Raw genomic sequence first — 24,431 nt, forward strand, 5'->3', positions numbered from 1 at the left:
CGACAACATCCCGGCTGTATTGCTGAAGACTTGTGCTCCAGAACTAGCTGCGCCTCCAGCCAAGCTGTTCCAGTACAGCTACAACACTGGCATCTACCCAACAATGTGGAAAATTGCCCAGGTATGTCCTGTCCACAAAAAGCAGGACAAATCCAATCCGGCCAATTACCGCTCCATCAGTCTGCTCTCAGTCATCAGCAAAGTGATGGAAGGTGTCGTCGACAGTGCTATCAAGCGGCACTTACTCACCAATAACCTGCTCACCGATGCTCAGTTTGGGTTCCACCAGGACCACTCGGCTCCAGACCTAATTACAGCCTTGGTCCAAACATGAACAAAAGAGCTGAATTCCAGAGATGAGGTGAGAGTGATTGCCCTTGACATCAAGGCAGCATTTTACTGAGTGTGGCACCAAGGAGCCCTAGTAAAATTGAAGTCAGTGGAAATCAGGGGGAGAAATCTAGCACAAAGGAAGATGGTAGTGGTTGTTGGAGGCCAATCACCTCAGCCCCAGGACATTGCTGCAAGAGTTCCTCAGGGCAGTGTCCCAGGCCCAACCACCTTCAGCTGCTTTATCAATGACCTTCCCTCCATCATAAAGTCAGAAATGGGGATGTTCGCTGACGATTGCACAGTGTTCAGTTCTATTCGCAACCCCTCAGATAAAGAAGCAGTCCGTGCCCACATGCAGCAAGACTTGGACAACATCCAGGCTTGGACTGATAAGTGGCAAGTAACATTCGTGCCAGGCAATGACCATCTCCAACAAGAGAAAGTCTAACCATCTGCCCTTGACATTCAATGGTATTACCATCTGTGGGAGAACCTTCACCACACTGCATGCGGCGGTTCAAGAAGGCGGCTCACCACCAGCTTCTCAAGGGCAATTAAGGATGGCAATAAATGTTGGCTGTGCCAGCGATGCCCACATCCCATGAACGAATAAAAGAAAAAGGCCATTATTGTTGGACATCTTATGGGGCTGTGGACAATCTGCAAATTCAGTACAATTTCACCAGCCTTTACATGTTCTCAGTAATCCTCAGAGTCTGTTGGACAGCTGTCCTTGAATGTCTCTGGTAACATTCTCTTATGCCACTCAATTGTTTTAAGAGCTGCCAGAATTGCACAGACATCTTTAAATACTTCAATACATTACTGTGTTATTAAGCATTTTGTGGCTGAATGCATTTGGTGATTGTTCATTTGATGGAATGCATGCTTATGCACACTTCTTGTCTGTAAAACCTTACTTCCTGTTGTCACATTTGTGCCTTATCTTTCTGTCAACTTTTTCCATTATTAATTCCTGGATCCGTATTTATAATGGAAACTAACTATGTAAACTCGTCACCCTGTAATTGCCAAATCTAGGCACTGGATAGTGTGCTGTATTGCTTTCCCTCCATAAATCGTTCAAAATGCTTTCTGAAAATTTTTTAGCAGCCATTTTATCTCAAGAATTGCTATCTCTGTTGTCAAAATTAAGGGGTTCAACAAAATTAATTAAAAAAATTACACTTCACAGTAACATGATTACATTTATCTATTGAATTACTTTTCGTGTCTTTTAATGCCTTCATTAAAGTTTACACTTGAAGACACCAGCCTTTCCAAAACACCTGAGCTTGTGATGCTGTGAACTGAATTTGCATTGTGCAGTCTGCATGTGCATGCACCTAATTTCCCAGGATACATCAGTACCATTTAATCAGCTGAACTGCTGGAATATTTTTCTTCAGCTTCAAGCAGTTGAAGAAAAAAGGAGGAAAAATTTCAAAAGCTTTATTCAGGTAATTCTAACTACTAAAAGCTGCCAGACATGCACAGTGTCTTTCTTCATCTTAATTTGAGTTCTTTCCCTGAAAATAAATGATTTCAATTTTGAAAACTCTGATTATCAGCTGTGTTTCATTATAGCTACATAATCAGGAGCCATTCACAAAACACCAAATTCAATGTACCAGTTCTCCCAAATCCTATAACCATTACCCAGAGCGGCCAAATGCCAGGGCTGCCCTATCATTAGCAAAGTATAGGACGACCCCCATTTCCCCTCCACAGAAAAGCTAAATACCGGATATCTCCCTCCAGTTGGTGCATCTTACATACCATCTTGCTATGTCATCTCAACTTAAAAAATGATAAGGGTAAAAATTAAATGCATAGGCGAAGGAATATGAATAACATTTACAATTTTCACAGAACTGTAGAATTCAATCCCGAAATCACCAGTAGAAATTCCGGAATACTATGCAGTAAAAATAGAATTTTAATTGTTCAGACCTATCAATCAGTGGCCCTGACATTATCCGTGCATGGCATAAACAGCCCTATTATAAAACAGCAAACCTCTGACTTTCCGTGAGAGATTTATGATACAATAATATACTTGTAAAGATGCCCTTATTAGATTGTTTTTTTTATTAATGTACAGTTAAAGAAAGAGTGCTTTTCATGACCTCAGTGCTTTACATCCAATGAAGTACTTTTTGAAGTGTTGTCACTGTTGTAATGTAAGAAACGGAGCAGCCAATTTGCGCACAGCAAGGCCCCATCAACAGCATTGTGATAATGATCAGATAATTTGTTTTTAGGTGTTGGTTGAGGGATAAATATTGGCCAGGACACCAGGGAGAACTACCCTGATCTTCTTTGAAATAGTGCCACGGGATCTTTTACATCGACTTGAGAGGGCGGACGGTGCCTCGGTTTAACGTCTCATCCGAAAGACGGCACCTCCGTCAGCATCGATTTTCTGCGCTCAGGTCCCTGGAGTGGGTCTTGAACTCACAACCTCCTGACCCAGAGGCGAGGGTGGGCCACAGCTGTACCCCCAATACTTCCCCTTTTCTCTCATCTCCCTGTGTCATGTACCAGCAGCTGGTGAGCTGCTCTCAGACCTCTTCTGAGCTAGTTAGGTGCGTAAGAACTTGCCCTTTGATTTACCCTGTGAAAAGTGTCCGCTTTTCTCACAGTGGAATGGTTACAGTTGGCATTCCGAGTGGATGGACTCATCTCTTGCCACTTGTGGCACAGCATGTCGGGGCCTCATGGTTCCATCTACTCTGAGGGTAGCATATTGTTAAAATATGGTTTTATATCCACGAGCAGCTCAGTGCTATTGTCAGGAACTAGAGTTTGGCATCCAGTGCTCCCACTCAGCCTTGTTACTCTTGAGCACTGTGCCACAGGAATACATAGATAGTGGGGTAGCTGTTGCTCCAAGGTTTAGACTCCTTCCTCTGTTGCGAACCTACAGTTACTCGGCATCGACTAGCAGTACATTCTTTGTGAGCCCGCCCTGGAGTATTCAGCTCATTCAGGGAAGGGAAACAAAACGAGACAGTCATCATAGCTTGGCTGCAGTCCAGTTTATTTCATCATCACCCTTTACTTCAAACTCCAGCTCTACTCCAAGAATTGTGACATACTTATCTCCTGTCCCACTCAGTATGGTTGAAAACAGTGCAGTTCCTCCAGAAGTGAGTCATATTTGGTCTTTTACAAGTGGATTGATTCTTGAAAATTAGTAAGAATTTCTTAACACAAAAAAGACTCATTACAATGGTTCATATTTAAATGAATCTTGGGCCGAAAAGCCAATTGCTGAGTAACTTCCAAGGAACTACTTTGAGCAAACATTGCCCAAAATCTCACTGCTCCGGAGGAGGGCATGATAAAGAAGACACTTATTTGTCCAAAGGTAATCCACAAAAATTGCCCCTGCGCTGATTAGAATTCTCATCTGGGAATGTGCTTATTTTTACAGAAGTAAAAACATAATCCACCCCTGTTATACATCATTACTATTGGATGGAAGTTTTCTTGCCTCACTGCAGGCCAAAAGCAGGTTCCACTGATGAATTATCCTCTGTTGTTTTAAACAAATTCCACACGGAAGTGGTATGGGAGCGGCTCTAAGTGTTTACTCTACTTCAGTGTTTAACAGCCACACTTCGTTCTTGTTAGCCAATGCAGGCAGGGTCTAAAATTGTTTTAAAAATTGAAACGCATAATTTGCTCATCAATTTGATTGCATATCTTAATCGTTTCCCTGGAAATTCTGTTTGGAAAAAATGTCCAAGTACTGAGTATCGGTGACTCTGAATTAGCGGATCTAACCCAGTCAAGTCTGGTGTGTGTTGCTTCAGTTAAAATAGGCGTGTGATCAGCTACTGATGATTTCAGACAAGCTATGTAAATAGTGTTGATAAAGCTGTTTGTACTTGTTCTTTGGACTTCTTGCCAAGAATTAATATTACAAACAGTTCTGGCCATTCAATGTTTTCTTACTGTTTTTACACCACTTAAATAGCTTTTTTAAGGTTTGGACGTGAAGCATTAGTTCTGTTTTTCGACACTGTAGTTTGGCGAGCGTGGGTTGAAGTATGAAATGCAGAAAAAAAACCATAATCTAATGGCAGCACGAACTTGGATGCTTTGCCTTCAATTGCACTGCAATAGGATTTGTTTCACCTTTCCATTTGGGTGTTGTGCCAGAATGAACACTGGCATCCTCTAACCCATCACTGATGGATCACCTGAACCTGTTGGGGTATACTCATGTCCTGGCCAATAGTTATCCCTCAACCAACATCACTGAAATGTTATCTGGTCATTTGTCTCATTGCTGTTTGTGGGAGCTTGCTGTGTGTAAATTGGCTGCCGTGTTTCCTACATTCCAACAGTGACTACACTTCAAAAGTACTTAATTGGCTGTAAAGCGCTTTGGGACGTCCTACGTTCGTGAAAGGCGCTATTTAAATGCAAGTTCTTTCTTTCTTTCTTTATTCAGCACTATTTTACCTCATTTCAGTTGTTTCGAATTCGAAGGCATTAGTCTTGCATAGACTTTATCCCTTAAACTGATTATGTTGAACATAAGAACATAAGAAATAGGAGCTGGAGTGGGCCATACGGCCCCTTGAGCCTGCTGCACCATTCAATCAGATCATGGCTGATCTTCGACCTCAACTCCACTTTCCTGCCCGATCCCCATATCCCTTGATTCCCTTAGAGTCCAAACAACTATCTATCTATCCATCTAAGCCTTGAATATATTCAATGACTCAGCATCCACAGCCCTCTGGGGTAGAGAATTCCAAAGATTCACAACCCTCCGAGTGAAGAAATTCTAGGTTCTAGTTTTTTTTAAACTTCACTTTTACTTTTGTTGCTTCGAACTCCCCCTCTTTCAGGTTTTCCCCCAAGGAAGGCATAAGTTCCTCAATGTGGGTTCAGGTTAATCATTGAAAGGTTACAGCACAGAAGGAGGCCATTTGGCCCATCGAGTCTGTGCCGGCTCTCTGCAAGAGCAATTCAGCTAGTCCCACTCCCCCGCCCTATCCCTGTAGCCCTGCAAATTTTTTCCTTTCAAGTACTTATCCAGTTCCCTTTTGAAAGCCACAATTGAAACTTCAGCACCAAATTCTGCTCCTCCGTTGTTAAATGTTAATCGCAGAGTTGAAGTAAAATCAGTATGATGAAAGTTTCTTCCTATAACAAACCCCATTAACCCATTTTAGTATGAGATTCAGTACCAGAGGCAGCACACTTTATTGTAGACCATGTAGCGAGGATGTGTTAAACTATAATGTACTCTGACTTATTAAAGAGTGAATAGAGATCGTTTGCTGCAGTTTACTCTTTAACCCAGAAACTACTTGCTATGTTCCAATCTACACTGACTGTGCTGACATTAAGCAGGGCATTGACAAGAAAAGCTAATCAGAGTAAAATGTCGAGACTGACTGTTTTACTGTGCAAAGATGCACCCTTCACTGTCACAGCAGCTGAAATCAAACTACTGTCTACTCCTGTTAATTCCAAGTCCCTTACTTCGAATTATCTGGTAATTTGCATTTTTCTGAACACTAAATTCTCCCCATGTTGTGTCATTAACGTTGAATAATTCGAATTACTGGATAATACTGAAATTTTTAACACAGAAAACGAATTTGAACGATCAGGAGTAGGCCAGTACATTATGAAAAGCTGCTGCTAACTTGATACAATCGTTCTGCTTTAAACCACTGAAGACCGTTGCAGTGACTGGTAGGAATACAAATGCAGCACTAGCTAATATTGTGGATATATTCGTAATGTATGTGTCGCACGATATCACAGTCTGGGCAAACAGGGATGCACTCCCCATAGCTGTTCCTTCCAGCACTAAATTTTGTCTTCTGCAGATGTTTGTAAAGCAATCTGGCAAACATTTTTGGTATAAGTTGCAATTTTATTAGGTTTTTCACACACATACCTGTTGACTCATCTTCTGTTTGTAAATATAAAATGTAGTATTTGCTGGTGATTGGTTTAAAATTCGATCATAAGCCCTCATGCAAAGATGATATTTAAGTGAAGTTGCTTGGAAAACTTGGTCAACCAGGCAGTCAGGAACTCCTGAGGGTGCGGGATGGTTTCAGGTTTGGGAGCCAGTGGTGCTGGACACAAACCACTTTTTGATGTATGCTGGTCTTGGACCAGAAAGTTCTCCCAACCTCAATGAATAGAAACCTTCTTTGAATGCTGTAAACATTTCTGCAAACATTAAAAATGGTTCTTGTAATGACCCAGCCATCTGTAGGTCCTTCAGTGCACTGGGTACACAGAGCCAGTGCTGGCCTTTCCCACTCCGCTCTGCGCTTGGAACCAAAGCGGGTAAATGGAGTTAAGATACAGATCAGCCATGATCTAATTGAATGGCGGAACAGGCGTGTGGGGCTGAATGGCCTCCTTCTGTTCCCCTGTTCCTATGTTTTAACTAGTTGTTATGCATTGCCAGTTGACATCAGCTTCTGAAAGGTCCTTCTGTACATCGCTTTGCCGGATCATTGTTCTTCCACGCTTCCCTCTTCTATTCATAGAATTACATAGAATTTACAGCACTGAAACAGGCCATTCGGCCCAACTGGCCTGTGCCGGTGTTTATGCTCCAAACGAGCCTCCTCCCACTTTACTCCATCTAACCCTGTCTGCGTATCCTTCTATTCCTTTCTCCCTCGTGTTTATCTAGCTTCCCCGTAAATGCATCTATGCTGTTTGCTTCAACTACTCCAGATGGTAGCAAGTTCCACATTCTCACCACTCTCTGAATTTCTTATTGGATTTATCAGTGACTATCTTATATTTATGGCCCCTGGTTTTGGACTCCCCCACAAGTGGAAACATCTTCTCTACGTTAGCTGCCATTTTGATGCTTGGCACAGTATTCTGGAGTCTTGCATTCTAAGCACGACCGAGCCACCTGAGGTGCGTTTGGTCCACAGGTTGGCTTACTAGCCGTTGCAGGGTTTCCTTTCTGGCTATCTTTCTCTTTGCCTTACCTCACCAGCTGATCTCAAGTATCTTTGATGTTCATGGCATCAAGTTTCTTCTCTAGCCTTTGTCAGTGGCCACGTTTCAATGCGAATAAGTAGGATAGATAAACAGTCTGAGAGATGTCACTTTTTGATAGCTCTGTTAAAAGACTAATGGTCCTTCACTTTCTTTTTCCTGCACCATAATAATTTGATGTGTGCATTATCTCCACTATTCTTGATTTTTTTTTTCTGTGCTGCTGTTTTGTCAACTCCCTGCGCCTTTTCAATCTTTGGCTTCGTTATGGCTTCCTTAATTGCAAGTTCAATTAGTCCTGCTTTTGCCTCAAGTTCTGTTATTCTTTCTGGAATCGTTCTCTTTTCTTGCTAGTTAATGTCTGTTCAGAACTTCTTGAAAGCGTTTGACCCACCGTTTGATCCGGCTTTCATTCTGTAGTTGAAGGTAAAACCATTCTTGTCTTTCGTAGGGAGTGACCTTTGTCCATCTCTGACTGACAGAAATTTGGTTGCCTTGAAATCCCCCCACCTGCTACTTGCTCTCCTTCCTTGGCTTTTCTCTTTCTATACACTAAGTCTTGCTTTGAGTTTGGAGGTTAGTGACTTCCAAAATGTGCGCCTCTGTGCAGTCTGATATTGTTTATTGTTCTTACCCATTTCCTGTTGATTGCAATGTAATCAGTCTGCTGCTTCGTGCTGCCATCTGGGGATCTCCTTGACCCCTTTATGGATATCCTTGTGTGCATGAAGTGTACCTCCTGTTCACGGAGCACAACTGCATGTTCGTGTATTGTGCCTGAGCCTTTCCTCCCAATGGTGTCCTTCTAGTAATCAGTTTTATCTCCAGCCTTGGCATTCTGTGGATACTTATGTTGTCATCTTTGTAGGGCAAGTCTTGAAATTTACTGATTGGGCCCCATTCTATCATTGTTTTTTTCTTCTGCTGGTGACAGAATGAATATTCATAATTTCTGCGTCAACACAACATTGTTCCCTCAATTTTAATCTCATTTGCTCTTGTCTCTCACTTACACAAAGGATGCTACTTATGACCTCTTCAATTTTTTACTGCCTGGTTCGCTTTTCATAAAGCGCACGTATATTCCGATTTTAGAGATTTTCTTTGGAAAGATGAAGTCTTTTGAACAGATAGTTTCCACCAGTAGGTGTCATTGTATGTTCCAATACCAGCACTTTGACAAAATTAGATTCTCCAATGACGGGGTGCAAACCTATGGTGAGCTATCCTGCTGGTACTATTGCCGTCTAATGTGTAGATGAATGCCTCTCATTGGGAGCCGCTGACCACATATCTTTGGAAAGAACCTCATTAATAAGAGCAAGGTCGACCAGTGCTTGCTTGGGACCTGTTTCTTACACTTGGGCATTGCTCGTCTTTTAAACGAGACGTGATAACCAGCCCAATAGATCCATACTAAACTGACAAATTGGTCCACTTCAGTCACTGATGATTTAGCAGCTTTTTAAAAATATTGATAGTTTAGTTAGCCATGGTTTGAGGGGAGAAAAGACAAATATAAACTGTAGAAAGGAACTGCTTGCAGCAGCCACTGTATGTTTCAGCAGGCTACCTACTGCCTTGTCTATTGCCACAAGCTCTGGTGTAGCGCGACGAGCTGAGCCATAGAATGTTTACAGCACAGGAGGCCATTTTTTTTTTTTTTATTCGTTCACGGGATGTGGGCGTCGCTGGCAAGGCCGGCATTTATTGCCCATCCCTAATTGCCCTCGAGAAGGTGGTGGTGAGCCGCCTTCTTGAACCGCTGCAGTCCGTTTGGTGACGGTTCTCCCACAGTGCTGTTAGGAAGGGAGTTCCAGGATTTTGACCCAGCGACAATGAAGGAACGGCGATATATTTCCAAGTCGGGATGGTGTGTGACTTGGAGGGGAACGTGCAGGTGGTGTTGTTCCCATGCGCCTGCTGCCCTTGTCCTTCTAGGTGGTAGAGGTCGCGGGTTTGGGAGGTGCTGTCGAAGAAGCCTTGGCGAGTTGCTGCAGTGTATCCTGTGGATGGTGCACACTGCAGCCACAGTGCGCCGGTGGTGAAGGGAGTGAATGTTTAGGGTGGTGGATGGGGTGCCAATCAAGCGGGCTGCTTTATCTTGGATGGTGTCGAGCTTCTTGAGTGTTGTTGGAGCTGCACTCATCCAGGCAAGTGGAGAGTATTCCATCACACTCCTGACTTGTGCCTTGTAGATGGTGGAAAGGCTTTTGGGGAGTCAGGAGGTGAGTCACTCGCCGCAGAATACCCAGCCTCTGACCTGCTCTCGTAGCCACGGTATTTATATGGCTGGTCCAGTTAAGTTTCTGGTCAATGGTGACCCCCAGGATGTTGATGGTGGGGGATTCGGCGATGGTAATGCCGTTGAATGTCAAGGGGAGGTGGTTAGACTCTCTCTTGTTGGAGATGGTCATTGCCTGGCACTTATCTGGCGCGAATGTTACTTGCCACTTATCAGCCCAAGCCTGGATGTTGTCCAGGTCTTGCTGCATGCAGGCTCGGACTGCTTCATTATCTGAGGGGTTGCGAATGGAACTGAACACTGTGCAGTCATCAGCGAACATCCCCATTTCTGACCTTATGATGGAGGGAAGGTCATTGATGAAGCAGCTGAAGATGGTTGGGCCTAGGACACTGCCCTGAGGAACTCCTGCAGCAATGCCCTGGGGCTAAGATGATTGGCCTCCAACAACCACTACCATCTTCCTTTGTGCTAGGTATGACTCCAGCCACTGGAGAGTTTTCCCCCTGATTCCCATTGACTTCAATTTTACTAGGGCTCCTTGGTGCCACACTCGGTCAAATGCTGCCTTGATGTCAAGGGCAGTCACTCTCACCTCACCTCTGGAATTCAGCTTTTTTGTCCATGTTTGGACCAAGGCTGTAATGAGGTCTGGAGCCGAGTGGTTTGGCCCATCACGAACTGTGCAAGCTGTTTGCTAGAGCAACATGGAGTGTAAAACTAACCCCACTGTCCTAGGCTCTTCTCTGCAGCCCTGCATCTTCCTCTGCTTCAAATATTTATCCATTTTGTAAAATACAATGGGCTCTGCCTCAACTGCACCTTGTGGCAAAGCATTCCATGTTCCAACAACCCTCTGTGTAAAGGAATATCTCCTAAGTTCTCTCCTCGCTCTTTTGTTACAATTTTGAATTAATGATCCCTCATCATTGACTTCCCCAACCAGAGGAAATAGTATTAACTTATTGATCTTATCCAAACCCTTCATAACTTTAAATCTCCTATCAGCCTTCTCCGCTCCAGCGGAAAGAGTCCCAAGTATGTTTTGTCTCTCCTCCAAACTAGAGTTCCTCATCGTGGCTCAGGTTGCAGCCTCCGCGGGCATTTAGGTTTGCTTATCCTTATTGGGCAAGATGCACCATTTTGCCTGTCACCTGAAGCTTTGTGCCATAGTGAGAAGTGCTCCATTTCCAGTAGGAGGGCAAATTGGCATGACATGTCCTGCCCTCAACAAAAGAACACTTCCTGTGAGCCACTGCTGCTGATAGCGAGGCAGAAGCCAGCAGCTCAAACTGTCCTGCCCTCCCAGTGGAGGCCAAAGCATGGAACTAGGAAGCAATGAAAGGGCACCCAGCCAAATGGGCAAATAAAAGTAATCTGGGTTCCAGTTTTATAACAGATACTTTTGCACAGCACAGAAAGTTAGTTTGCTTCATTTAGGTTTTGAATTTTTAAAAACAAAAGCTCAAAATTAGCACTTAAATGATGGAAGGCCATGTCAGCCAAAAGCATAGCAGTTAAGGGACTTACTTCCTGTTCCTTTTGAGAGAAGATTGCGGAGTCTGGCACTGAAACCTGACTTGGTGGATTTCAGGGTCACGGCAAGTTTTGTTACTGGTCACTGAAGTGGTTAGTTCTGCCCAGTTTGTGTTGTAATGTTGTGCTTTTATACATCGGCAGTGCAACCGTAAGGCTTTTGAGCTCCTCAGAATGTTAACTATTTGTACCGATTTGTGAGGGCCCTTGTGATCTGTGACCGTGTACGAAAGCAGCATGTTATACTGTTGTTGAAAGGGGGAGCTCGCACAGCTTCAATGCAGAGGTACATTTTTGTGGTAACGTTGTGCTGGTCGTGCCAGTGAACTGGGAATGCTCGAGGAAAACAGTAAGCCCAGGGTCTGAAAATCTGAAATGAAAACACGTGCAGGTTAGACCCTTTCTCAGAACATTCAAGTTTATGAAGGAGAGTTGCAGCAATGTTTAAAATGTACCAATACAGCCATTTCCAGTTGGTTGTTATTCACAGATCTTCCTTAAAAATCAGGACAGTTTGTTCTTCTAAACTATCCTCTGTCGATGATGTGCAGTGTTAATTGTATCCATGTAATTTATATCAATTAGTGTTAATTGTATTCAGGAGGTGTCGATCAATTGGGAACTCTCTTATATCCATATATATGAGAGCTGATCTAGGGTGCGGAGTGTGTAATGTGGAGCTCCGTGAATAAAGGCTTGGAAGCAACTGAAGGCCAGGTTCTACTATTCTATCCTTCACCTCCGGGCTATCCAACTTATAACACAGCAGCCATTTTGTTGAACCATTTTGCCGTGCATCATCCTCAGTCGCTGAGAGAGGAAGCAGGTGGCTGGCAGAGCATAATGGAGCACCAACTTGTCATGGGAACAGCAGTAGTCATTCCGCCCCTTGAGCCCTTTCCGCCATTCAACTTTATCATGGCTGATCCGTACCGCAAATCAATTTACCTGTCTTTGATCCTGATCGTGTCATGTTAAGTAGCAGTGGGATGTTGGTTCACACTTAGTCACCAAGTTGCTGAAAAGAAAGAACTTGCATTTTTATAGTGTCTTAACACATCTTCAGAATATCCCAAAGCGCTCCGTTTCCAATGAAGTACTTTAAAAGTACCTTGCCTAAAACATAGGCAAGGTTGGTACATTGCCGATGTACAAGAATCACTATTGGTGCATAGGCAATCACAACAGACAATTTACGTATAGCTGGGTCCCTCAAACAGTAAATGAGATAAATACCAGCCAGTCTGGGTATTTTTTGGTGGTTGTTGAGGAAGTATGTTGGCGAGGACACTAGAAGAACTACTTGCTCTTCTTTGGATGGCCAAATCAGGCCGACGGGGCCTTGGACCATGTAGCATTCCCTCAGTGCTGCACTGGCTGAGATAGATTATGTGTTTAAGTCTTGGGGTTGGGTTTGAACCCACAACCTCCTGACTCAGAGTGAAAATGCCTGGTGGGCTTTATAACTGACTATACCATACTTGAGTTCACAACTGCAACATTTTAGCAGCTTTTCCTCATTTGTTTTTTGTTGTTACCGTCAAGGTTCAGTAACGTTTTCCCAAGCCTCAACATGGCAGTAAAGAGACGCGAACAGACCTTGCAGGACTATAAGAGATTGCAGTCCAAAGTGGAAAAATATGAAGAAAAGGAGAAGTCTGGTCCTGTGCTTGTGAAGCTTCACCAGGTAAGATGGGGACAAGACTTTGTTTAGTATTTGTTTAAAGGAACGTGGAAGGATTGGCGCGATTTTAAATACACACCAGATTTACTTTGGACCCTATTCTCCAATGCAAAGTGAGCCAGAGAGAGTGATGGTAAAATAGGAACTGCTGCAAACAATGATGGTCTCGAAGAGGGGGAAACTGGTATCTTTCTGATTTTTCTCCCCTCCTCTCTCCAGCATGGGTCAGATAAAAATAAAGCAGCTTTGACATGTAAAAGTTGATGGGCCGTTTGGCCAATTAAATGGTTGAGCCCAATCCTGTTATCAGCTGATGTTCACACATCATAGGAGAGAGTCTAGAACTAGAGGGCCTAGTCGCAGGATAAGGGGTTGGCCATTCAGGATTGAGATGAGGAGGAATTTCTTCACTCGGGTTTGGGAATTCTGTACCCCAGAGGGCTGTGGACACTGAGATAGATAGATTTTTGAACTCATGGGGAATCGAGGGATATGGGGATCAGGCGGGAAAGTGAAGTTGAGGCCAAAGCCCAGCCATGATCTTATTGGATGATGGGGGAGCAGGCTCGAGGGGCCGTATGGCCTATTCCGGCTCCTATTTCTTATGTTCTTATCATGGGTTGCTGGAACTGGAGCCAGTGTTTTCCTCGCCCTAACCCCCCGGGGCCATTGACTCCACTGCAGTGTCGCACCTGCTGCCCCAGCCAAGATCAGCAAACTCGGCATGCGGCAGGTATTGCACCAAGGACCTTCCTGGCTTATCTGCTCAGTGGACAACCTTGTGGAGCGATCGGAAGAGTAGGTCAAGTGGAAACAGGAAGAGGGCAAAGAAAGAGACATGGAGATAAGCAAAGATGTAATAAAAGGAGGAACAAGTGTTTAAAGAAGGAAAGGATTAACAAAACGAAGGGAATCAAAAAGATCCCTAGCCTGCCAATCGGCCCACTATCAATTGTGACAATTTCAGTTCAAAAAAGACATATCCCTTTTCTTTCACACAACATCTAAACAAACTGCAAAATTCGATCTCCTGTTTGCTGTATAATGCAAACCAAATAACATTTTTAAACAAACTGTATTGAAACAAAAAATTAAATCATCTTACAATTTTCTTCCTCTCTGCACAGGACACTATGTATCCAGGTTAATTACAACTAAACAAAGATGTCTTGTGATTCAGAGCAAGTTAATTCTGCAATTTACTCGGGCAGAGTGCACATAGCTGACAGCACCAATCAATCTGAAATGCTGTTGTGGCCCTCAAAAGGTTAAATTATTTAGATTAATTATTCTTGACTGACTGAATCCTTCTCGCAATGTACATAAGCATCTTTCTTCTCAAATTTCTGTCTTTGCTTTTCGCTGATCCGTGCGAGCTTGATTTTTTTTTTCAGTCCCACGAAAAATATAATTTGTGTGCAGGCTGTTAATTGATTAAAACATGGTTCCACGACCAGATTGAATTTCTCTCCAACTGTGTTACCAATGGTTCAGAATTAGTCTCAAAGTTTAATCAGGACCAGTTGAACTCCATGATGGCTAATCCATTCCCCCTCCTCTCCCCCACTTCCTTCACAGCGATGTGCAGCTCTAGTTCCTCATTGTCAGTTTAAACTCTGGTACAAACCCCAAAATCACAGTTCTTCGGTTATTTTTATTTTCTAGGCAAGAGAGGAGCTCAGGCCAGTCCGCGAAGATTTTGAAGCCAAAAACAAGCAGTTGCTTGAAGAGATGCCAAAATTTTATAATAGTCGCATTGATTACTTTCAGCCAAGCTTTGAAGCTCTGATTCGTGCACAGGTAAGCAAGCAGGCGTAACTTTTCCTAACTCTCGTGCTCTCCATTCCCTCTGAATCGTTGCCACTTGCTCGGTATTACCAGTTATCTATCCAGCATTGGAGCAGAAGAATGTGTTCAATAGGTAGCCGTTCAGATCCATTGATCCATGGGATGTGTGCTTTTCAGTTTGCTTCAAGAGGTTAGAGTGCTTTGCGTCATGTTTCAGTTCGCTGGACTTCACAAGTGGGAGTGGTGCACTCTTCTCCAACCCATTAGATTTTTTTTTCATGCTTAAAGTACTTGTGTAGAATGAGTGTTTGAACTCGCTGTTTGAATGTTTGGGTATTTTATGGACATCTTATACTCCCTCACTCTAATTGCCGTATAGCTTTATGATTGCACAGTTTTGGTTTCTAACATCATTCTTTGGGATTGAAACAATGCATTGCTCAAGGTCAGATGTTGAAATATTTTTGAAGGCCAAAAACAGCGGTTTATTCCTACCCACTTTATCCCTTCTGAAGGCACTAACCGTTGATGATTCTGCGAGTGCTGACTAAACTCTGTTATCTTGTTCAAGTGGCTGTTCTTCATATAAAAACTTATTGAGTATTGGGAAGCTAATCCACTTTGGGGAGCATCACAGTGAAGCGCTATCCTGTTCCTCACCAACATCCTCACTCATGCACACACGTGCACGTACCCACACTTAAACGTACCCGCACGTACACAGAGATGTACGCGCACACCCACCAGCGGGAGTCACTTGATGCTGATCGGAAGTGGGAACCCTCTCTGATTTTCTATTTCAAGTTTTCTGACGCCAATTCGAGAGCCCCAAATGTTGCCCTGTCTGAGATTTGTTAAGCAGCACAGACTTGGAATCAAACCAGGGACGTGGTCTGTGTAGATGCTGTGACTGCAGGGATATTTTATCAATAAGAAAATCTAGTTCCAAGGCATCTCCAGGAGTCCTATTAGTCATCCGTTTCGGAGCAGGAGACACACTGAATGACATTGGACGTGGGGATCCCTTTGCAGCACATTCATTCCTTAACATGGGAATCAATTACAGACCGACTGTGCACCTAGCGTTTGCTTTGATAAAATTTGTCCCCTATTTTCTCCCATCTTCTGAAGGCACTAACACACGCATCAGTCTGGATCCGCAGACCCCAATTGTCCTCTGGCACATCGCCCAAGGAGCCGTTGTTATATGGAATTGTGTAGAAACCACTTTGTGTTGGGGCTTATCCTTCACACGAGCAGTAATCCTAATTCCCTGTATCTGCTCCGTTCCCATATCCTTTTAATCTCCTTTCCTTCAACCGCCTATCGAACCTATTCTTAGATGTGGAGCTGTCCTTTGTTACAATCACTAACTCTGACTGTGATTCCACCGCCTCCCCAACCCTCAGTGTAAAATAAAAAGTTTCTCCTGCTGTCTGCCCTAAATCTCTGAAATGTGTGAACTCAAGCAGGCTATTCACTTACCTGAAACTGAACCTGTCCTCATTCTCATTTTCCAGTTAGCAATTTCCTCTTTCTAGTTGGTACCAAATATTGATAAGAATATCTTTGTGTGAACTACTTGGGCTCCTGTTCTCCAATAATTGGATAAATCTCACCGAGAAATTGAAGTGCTTTTTGTGTTATCCGATGGAAATGAACAAGAACTGAACTTAAGACAGAAAATGGGGTTTCTTGTTTGATATGTTCACCAGAAACTTTCTTCTATTAGGTACGTTCCCTTTGGTGCAATTCATTGTGTTTGTGGTTTCACCTTAATTCTGAATCACTTCCTGATGGGTTCTGCTGAAGCTGGGATTTTCCAGAGACTGTATCTGCCTATTAATAATTCTTGCACCCAAAGCAAAAACAAAAGAAAAATTATTTCATTTTCATCTCTGGAATAAATGTAGTATTTCCTGGTTTTCAGTGCAGTGCGACATGCCTGCGTTCCTAGTGCTGTAACATGCGCTGGATTTTTTCAGACATCATCAGTCTATCAAGAGAAGAATCTGGGTGGAGCTGGCAGGAGTGTTCAGTAATAGTGTTCTGGTGGTTCAGTACCACAAGAATGCAATGTTGCACAGTAAATTATGTCATAATTATCTCACTGTACTAAGCGTGTGTGCAGATTTATGTATTGGTAATTGTGCAGAATAACAGTTAGTTGACATTGTTAGATCTCCAGGATCTCAGAGAAATTTAGCTGCAAACAGTGAAAATTAAATAAAAACCGTGCGCTACCTTACATTCGAGGTTTGCAGGGCTATAGGTGAAGAGTAAACACATCTTACAGCAGGATACAGACTGCTGATGGAGCATAAACACGTTGATTTGTACCATGGTCTGTGGGCAATAAATAGCGCACTCACATTGACTACAGCTTGGACTTCCAGCAGGATCTGGGCTATAAATGGAGCATTGACTCAGAGGTTTCACTGCAGCTTGCTGGTAAGATAGTCGGTGTATAGAATTTGAGAGCTATTTGCTTGGGCTGGGATAACCATATTTAACCTACCAACTTAATTATATTCCTCCAATTTCAGTTCTCTCGTCTCATGAAATTCTTTAACCTGACCCAGTTGGCATATTGTCAGAAATCCCGATTAATTATCAATCAGTGTTTTCGATCAATGTTTTCAATATTGGCTTCTGACTTGCAAAATACAGCAGTCACACCAACAAAGGTTTGAAGGACTACAGTGCCAGGGAGCAAAGTCGCAACTAATCTTCAGCATTTAAAAAAAAATTAAAGTTCTTATTTTTTTTAAAAATGCAGCATAAATTCTGAAAAAAATCTGCCAAACAACCCGTAATAAAATTGTGTCCATAACCTGCCAAATTTTACTTGAAACTGAGAATCATGATTTGAATTCCCTCTTAAACTTTGTAGCTAAATGCAGTAAAGCATCTCTTACAAGCTGACTCCCCAAGTATAAATGAAATAATCTACCTCAAATGAGAATAATTAGAATCTTGCAGCTTGTTGGTATAACCGTCACCGGTTTTGAAGAAAAGGGCCGTTACTTTCTGTCTATTTTTCCTTTAGATCATTTACTGCTGGCTTTTGTTGTGCGCTTTACTCTTTCGCCAAATGGGCTGGGCTTTCTTTGGATGGAAGCGAACCTCCAGCTGTCGCCACTCCCACTTCGCAACCAGCTGAGAAAAGATCTGCTTCTGCGGGGCAGGACTGGCCTTTGCCAATATGTCTTCCCTTTTCTGAGGTGTGGTGTGCGGCGTTCCTTCTACTAGCTCGGCCAAGGGCTGGCAAACTCTGCCAAAGAAGGTCAGCCAAGTTCAAATGATTGAGGCTGGGATTCAAACCCCTGATTCCTGGGGTTGGAAGACCCTACGCTCTGCCTTGAGAGCTGCTGATACCGCACTATTTGTTTGATCTTAAGTTTCCTCAGAACAGACTTGGATTTAAAAATTTACACGGGATGGAGGATCAAACGCAGCAACAAAATGCCCACCATGAAATGTTAGGTCCCTTGGAAACTGCAGTGAAATGTTGTTTGCGTTAAACCACGTTCCAGTTCCATATTTTAGCAAAAGTGACAAAATGGTAAAAGCAGGTTCACGGTCTTGCTCCTCCTGATTATGGAAGATGTTGATGAAAGACAACAGGATGAGTAATTATAAAGTGGACAAACGGCAAATGCTAGAAATAAAAACAGAAAAAAGACACGTGTTGCAGGTGTGTAAGTTTCATCAGAAAGGAAGGTGAGTATTTTATTTGTTTCGTTGTAAATTTAAATGAGAAACAGGATCCATTAACAAACCCTCTTGGGCTCCGAGGCAAGCTGTAGTGCCTCAGCCCGGGTGAGAGCATGGTCAGGAAAAACCAGGTATCGAAACTCTTTCTATTTCTGTGTAAAGCAAATGGTTCGGAATTTATTCTGATCAGCCTTCGGAGATCTGAACGAACATTATATAAGATCTGGACTTAGACCCTGTTCTTTCAGTATTGCAACCCTGCATGGGATGTGCAAAGTCATATTTCCCAATCTCACCTGTACTTCAGAGTTTAGTGATCAGGAGTGTTCCATCTGCAACTGAAGGAAAATGTTCTATCTTTACGTAATTCTTCTATTATGAGCAGATTCTGCAGAAGGTTGATATTTGGCTGCAGTGAAATATATTTATAGTTGTGGTTTTTAATGTCAGTAAAGTCCCATGTGAAGCATTTTGATAATTCCTGTTTTTTTGTCTTAATGCAAAAGTTGTTCCCAGTTTGGTTGGAAAGTTTGGGTTACTTTAAAAGGTTATATCTTACGTGTGTGGAATTCTCCTTTGCCTTTGTGCGAGTGGGAGGGAACTATTGACATTTGTAAAAATCAAACTTTTAGGTAACCAAGATCATCATGCTGACCACTGGAGGCTTAATTTTGAAGAACTCTGAGCTTCTGGGGTCAGTCCATGCTTTTACCAGAAGTGTTGTTTGGTACCAATAGTTTTAGTGTGATAAAAATGCCTTTCATTGAGAAACAAATGTTCGGCAGCACATTACGTGGACATTCAAGTCTCTCTGCATATTTATTACAACATATTGCCACTTAAATTGCTTTTCCCCATGATAGAGGATACCTGCTTTCTCTTCAGAGTTTTTGACTTCTCCCTCTCTCAAATATACAACCACCTGTCCTTAATGCCATCTAACACCTGGAGGAAACTGTACTCCTTCAAGGACATCCCACTCCAAATCTGGCCACAAATATTTGCGAACTTTGCTATGATGGTGAAGCCTCGGAACAGGTCCTTTTTTTGACATGAAAGAAAGCAACAGCTTCTTCAGTGCTCGGCTGCAGCCACTAGATGTCACGTATTTGCACAGTGAGCTTAGAGCGACAGCTGGTTGTACTCAATGTGTTGTGCATTCCCCCTGTGTGGGATGTACTGTCGTGCTAACACTTTAAGGCTTTTTTTTTTTGCAACTTCCACATACGTGCCCTATCCACTCCATTCAACTATTCAAAACGATAGATTGATGCTTGATTTGTGGATTAGATTCAACATGAAATCTTCAACATTTCAGTTTGTGTATTATCAAGAGGTTGAAAACTGAGATAGGATTCAAAACAATATCACTTATTTCAACCGTTCTTGGGGGAAACTTCCAACATTGTCATGTTAATATTCTAGATTACTTAATGCTTCCTCTTTACATAATTTGAATCCTCCCAAGTTTCTTAGAAAGTGTCAACTTTCTTAGAAAGCATTAACTTTCTGAGAAAGCATTAACTTTCTTAGGGATGTGATTTAGCAAGTTCTCAGCAAAAACATGGTGAGGGGTTCCCCATGTGGACTGGATAGTGCCTCTGTTGAATAATATGTTTCATCTTTTACTTGGACATAAGACAGTAACTCTGTACTTCTGCTGCTTGGTGGCCAGTCTTTCATAACCATGAAAGAAACATTCTAACACACATGCATGAGTGCGATGTTGGAGATTCTGAGGCTCGTGTTGCAGCCTATGCTCCACTGGACCAGCACAGCTCACTGAAGGAAGTGGCACATATTGGCCAAATTAGTTCGGCAGAATAAGGCAAGTTTTATGTTCTCATTTTCATTTGGCTTCAATTGCAGTCACCCAGCACTTACTTTGGACTTTGTAGTTTTAAAAAGGCACACCCCTGCAATTGATATACACATATACTCGGCAGGTATGCTAACTTGGCCATCCACCTGGTAAGTGGGAGACTTGCCTTGGCGTCTTTTTTAAGGTATTCCGTCGTCTTCTACATGTTCCCAGGTACTATTTAGCCTGGGTACCACCTACTGCCAGGCATGTAGCACTGCTGTCCCATGGGATGAGTGCTCTTGGAGAGCAAACAGAGCACCCCTGCTTGCACCTGCATCTCCCACTTCAGCCAGACACCGAACAGGTAGTGCTGCTTTATCACTTGGCCACAACTCTCTTTCTTGCCTCCACGTTTATTTTGCTATTCCGTGCGTTTTTCTGGCCATTTCTTCTGCTTCATTAGAAATGCTGGAAAATAGTTGTAAAATATTTGCAGCCTTTGTGAAGGCTGGAAGGTTTTCCCTTTCTCCGCCCCACAGCCCTTGAAGTGGCTGCATCCTGTTTAAATTTTGGCGGCAGCCTTTGTGCTAGGGAGGGGTATGATAACGACGGTTTTGAAAGGGAGGGGGACAGTAACTGAGGGAGGGAACCATTTACAATGTCAGCGTGGAGACCAGGAGGGGAAGGTGAGCGGCCAGTTGTTTAGATGGAATGGGTCAATGGAGTGAGGGATGGGTCTCGTGGATGAGATAAGCTTAGAGAGAGTATAGGGGAAGATGGGAGAGAAACTATCGAGAGAGGTGGATTTACAGCTGGACACTGGGGGGAGGTTTGGGTTGGTGGGCAAGAGGAAGAAGAAGCTGAATGGGAGGAGGAGGCAGGGGGCAGAACGGTTTAAGGAGATTGTTGGTCGTGGGAAAACGTAGCCCGGGGTTATCTTTGCTCTTCAGGATGACCCTGGAGTAAGTGGGACAGGATGGAGGTTGGCAAACTTAGCTCCCAGTGGGCACACTGGGTAGGAAGGTTTGTGAGACAGGAAGATGGGCCATTGGGGGTGGGGTTGGGATTGCTGTTCATAAGGCAGCAGCAATAGGTGCCTTGATGGGCTCTTTGGTGAATGCCAGGTGAGGCACAAAGTTTCTTTATTCGCCAGGGCAAAACATATTCATTGCATTCTCCAGGAAAAAGCAACGATGAATTGGCACTCCATTTCTCTGAATTACATGATTTTCTAAAATTCATCCTGATGGTATGCGTGGTCTTCTGGGCCCCCAAATGCAATGCTATGGCGTTCATAAACTCAAAGGACTTCCACACCATCATGGTCAGCACAGGATTATGCAAGTTTCACATCAGCTTCCCTGGTACCAATCGCGATTCTTTCACTTTGTCATTCCCCTGTGCCAGGGTTGTTGAAGGAGAGAATGTCTTCTTGGAGATCATTGTCCATTGCAGAAATGACACTGACCCATAGCTGGGGAATTTTGGTCCAGTTTGATTGAATTTTTTTGATTTTAAGTAAGATAAATCAGTGTTAAAAACAGCATCAGCCAGCTGTGTCTGTGGAATGTCTATGAAATGTCCTTTGTTCGCTGGTAAAGTTAGTCTGTGCATGGTCAATACACATGACTGACTGCAGTGCAATTAACCCTCATTAATTTGTTTAGTGTGCATGTCTGTCCTAAATCTACTTTAATTGTTGCATATCCATGTCTGGCTGCCCAAAACAAAGCTAATTATTTGTTCCCATGGGATTCTCTGCAACTTTATGATGTTATCTTGGTAATAGCAATCTAAAAATGTTATTTCCAGCTATTGTTGGGCACATTGAAAAGGTGTGAACACTGAGTGGAATCATGATTGCTAGGCCATTAATCCATTGTTTTTTGCAAAGTTGGTCTGCTCAGGTCCTCTTTATTGCAGTTAATCTTCAAAGGACTACCATGTGAAAGGGATCCAGTGTATAAAATAGACCATGATAGGGTCCCACTTGTCCTCACCTTCCACCCCACCATCCTCCGCCATTTCCACCACCTCCAGCACGATGTCACCACCAAACGCATCCTCCCCTCCCCTTTCAGCATTCTGAAGGGACGGATCATCCTCCACCACCTCCAGCACGATGTCACCACCAAACGCATCCTCCCCTCCCCTTTCAGCATTCTGAAGGGACGGATCATCCTCCACCATTTCCACCACCTCCAGCACGATGTCACCACCAAACGCATCCTCCCCTCCCCTTTCAGCATTCTGAAGGGACGGATCATCCTCCACCACCTCCAGCACGATGTCACCACCAAACGCATCCTCCCCTCCCCTTTCAGTATTCTGAAGGGACGGATCATCCTCCACCTCCTCCAGCACGATGTCACCACCAAACACATCCTCCCCTCCCCTTTCAGCATTCTGAAGGGACGGATCATCCTCCACCTCCCCTTTCAGTATTCTGAAGGGACGGATCATCCTCCACCTCCCCTCCCCTTTCAGTATTCTGAAGGGACGGATCATCCTCCACCTCCCCTCCCCTTTCAGTATTCTGAAGGGACGGATCATCCTCCACCATTTCCACCACCTCCAGCACGATGTCACCATCAAACACATCCTCCCCTCCCCTTTCAGTATTCTGAAGGGACCTCTCCCTCCACGACAGCCTGGTCCACTCTTCTATCGCCCCCAACACCTGCACTCCTTCCCACAGCACTTCCCGTGCGAGCGCAGGAGATGCAACATCTGCCCTTTCACCTCCTCCCTTCCCAACGTCCAGGGCCCCAAACACTCCTTCCAGGTGAAACAGTGATTTACTTGTAAACGGTATTCACTGCTCACGATGTGGTCTCCTACATCGGGGAGACCAAACACAGATTGGGTGATCGTTTCGCTGAGCACCTCCGCAAGTGTGACCCTGACCTGCCGGTCCTTTGCCCTTTTAATTCCCCGTCCCACTTATACTCTAACCTCTGTCATCGGCCTTCCACAGTCTGGATGAAGCTCATCTTTCGATTTGGCAGTTCACAACCTTCTGGACTCGACATTAATTTCAGTAACTTCAGATCATAACCACTGCTCCCATTTTTTCTGACAGCAGGTGCTGGTAATGGTTCTGCTGTTGCCATTTACAGCTCCTCTGGACCCATCTTTTGTTTCTTTACATGTCCCATTATTACCCTTTTGTTCTTTCTAACCCCCCCCCCTCCTTTTCCCTGGCCCTGTAGTTGCTTAAAAACTGTTAACCCTTCAACTTCTTCCAGTTCTGACGACGGGTCATCGACCTGAAGCGTTAACTCAGTTTCTTTCTCCTCAGATGCTGCCTGACTTGCTGAGTATTTCCAGCATTTTCTGTTCTTAATATAAGATAGCAGGCTATTTAGCCACTCTTCAGTTTCTAATTGACTGTGGTTCTACATGAAAAAAGGGAGGCAAGGAGGAGTTGGATAGAGCTCCTTGAGTAAGAACAAGCTCATGTATATCACCAAAGACTTTGTCTTTCTCGGAGCTTAACAAGAAAAGCTCTAAGAACTAGTACGTGGTGTAAGTTTGATGTATTTTGCTTCTGTCTTTTTCTGCGGCAGGTTATTTTATCTGTAAATGAAGCTGGACAGTAGTTGCAGCTTCTACATAACGGTCTAGTGTGTGGTAGTTTCCACCATCTGAGGTGACCAGAGAATAGGGCGGGTCAACAGTTTACCACAATGCACGGTTAATTGTTATCTCCACCCTGCCCTGGTGCTCCTTTGATCAACCCTGTTGATGTGCGTAATGGCAAAGGATTCCATTTTCTCACGTCCCAGATTAGTTGTGACCACCAACTGCACCCATGCAAGTTAATGCTGGTTTCTCCAGCGGTCCATCATGTTCAATCCAAAAAAGGACCTTGGGAGATCAAGGCAACATGACCAGCTAAACATGATGAGAGCTGTGCACTTTCTGAGGACACCAGCTGAGCACTGGTATAACGAGGTCCGTTCTTGCACCAGTTTTGAGGACCTGCTTTAGGTGCCTGGGTTGGTGGCAGGTGGTGGTGGTGCTCTGCAATGTTGTCCACCTAGGATCTCGGGGATAGTAGTCGTGTGGTGCCTGGTGTATCAGGTCCCAGAGGGTGAACATAGACACGGGCAGTAGGGGAGATCAGCCAGAGGAGCAGCATCAGTCTGGAGGACAACACTGTTGCCGGCTGCCAGAGCCATTTGTCCCATATGATACAGGAGACCTTCTTTTGATGACCACATCTGGCCACTGTATGAACAGTCCTGTCCACGTCTTTCCCCTTCCCACCACAAATATGCCATCGTGTACAGACCTTCTCTGTGTACATCAAC

At 43.8% G+C, this 24,431-nt stretch overlaps 1 protein-coding gene and 1 long non-coding RNA gene across 2 annotated transcripts in view; one reads left to right on the plus strand and one right to left on the minus strand.

Annotated features, from left to right (window-relative positions):
- Window positions 1–24,431, plus strand: part of bin3 (bridging integrator 3) — a 112,512-nt gene that overhangs the window by 63,449 nt on the left and 24,632 nt on the right. Inside the window, exons 7-8 of the mRNA XM_068001008.1 lie at window positions 12,668–12,809; window positions 14,472–14,606. Of these exons, the coding sequence (XP_067857109.1) occupies window positions 12,668–12,809; window positions 14,472–14,606 (277 nt within the window). The remainder of the gene's footprint in view (window positions 1–12,667; window positions 12,810–14,471; window positions 14,607–24,431) is intronic.
- On the minus strand, window positions 11,158–14,944 carry LOC137335710 (uncharacterized). Its single transcript, XR_010966483.1, has 3 exons — window positions 13,912–14,944; window positions 12,071–12,140; window positions 11,158–11,492 (listed from the first exon to the last, which is right to left on the minus strand). It is a non-coding gene; the product is annotated as an uncharacterized lncRNA (long non-coding RNA).

The sequence above is a fragment of the Heptranchias perlo genome, chromosome 20 (assembly GCF_035084215.1).
Source record: "Heptranchias perlo isolate sHepPer1 chromosome 20, sHepPer1.hap1, whole genome shotgun sequence".
NCBI lineage: Eukaryota > Metazoa > Chordata > Chondrichthyes > Hexanchiformes > Hexanchidae > Heptranchias > Heptranchias perlo.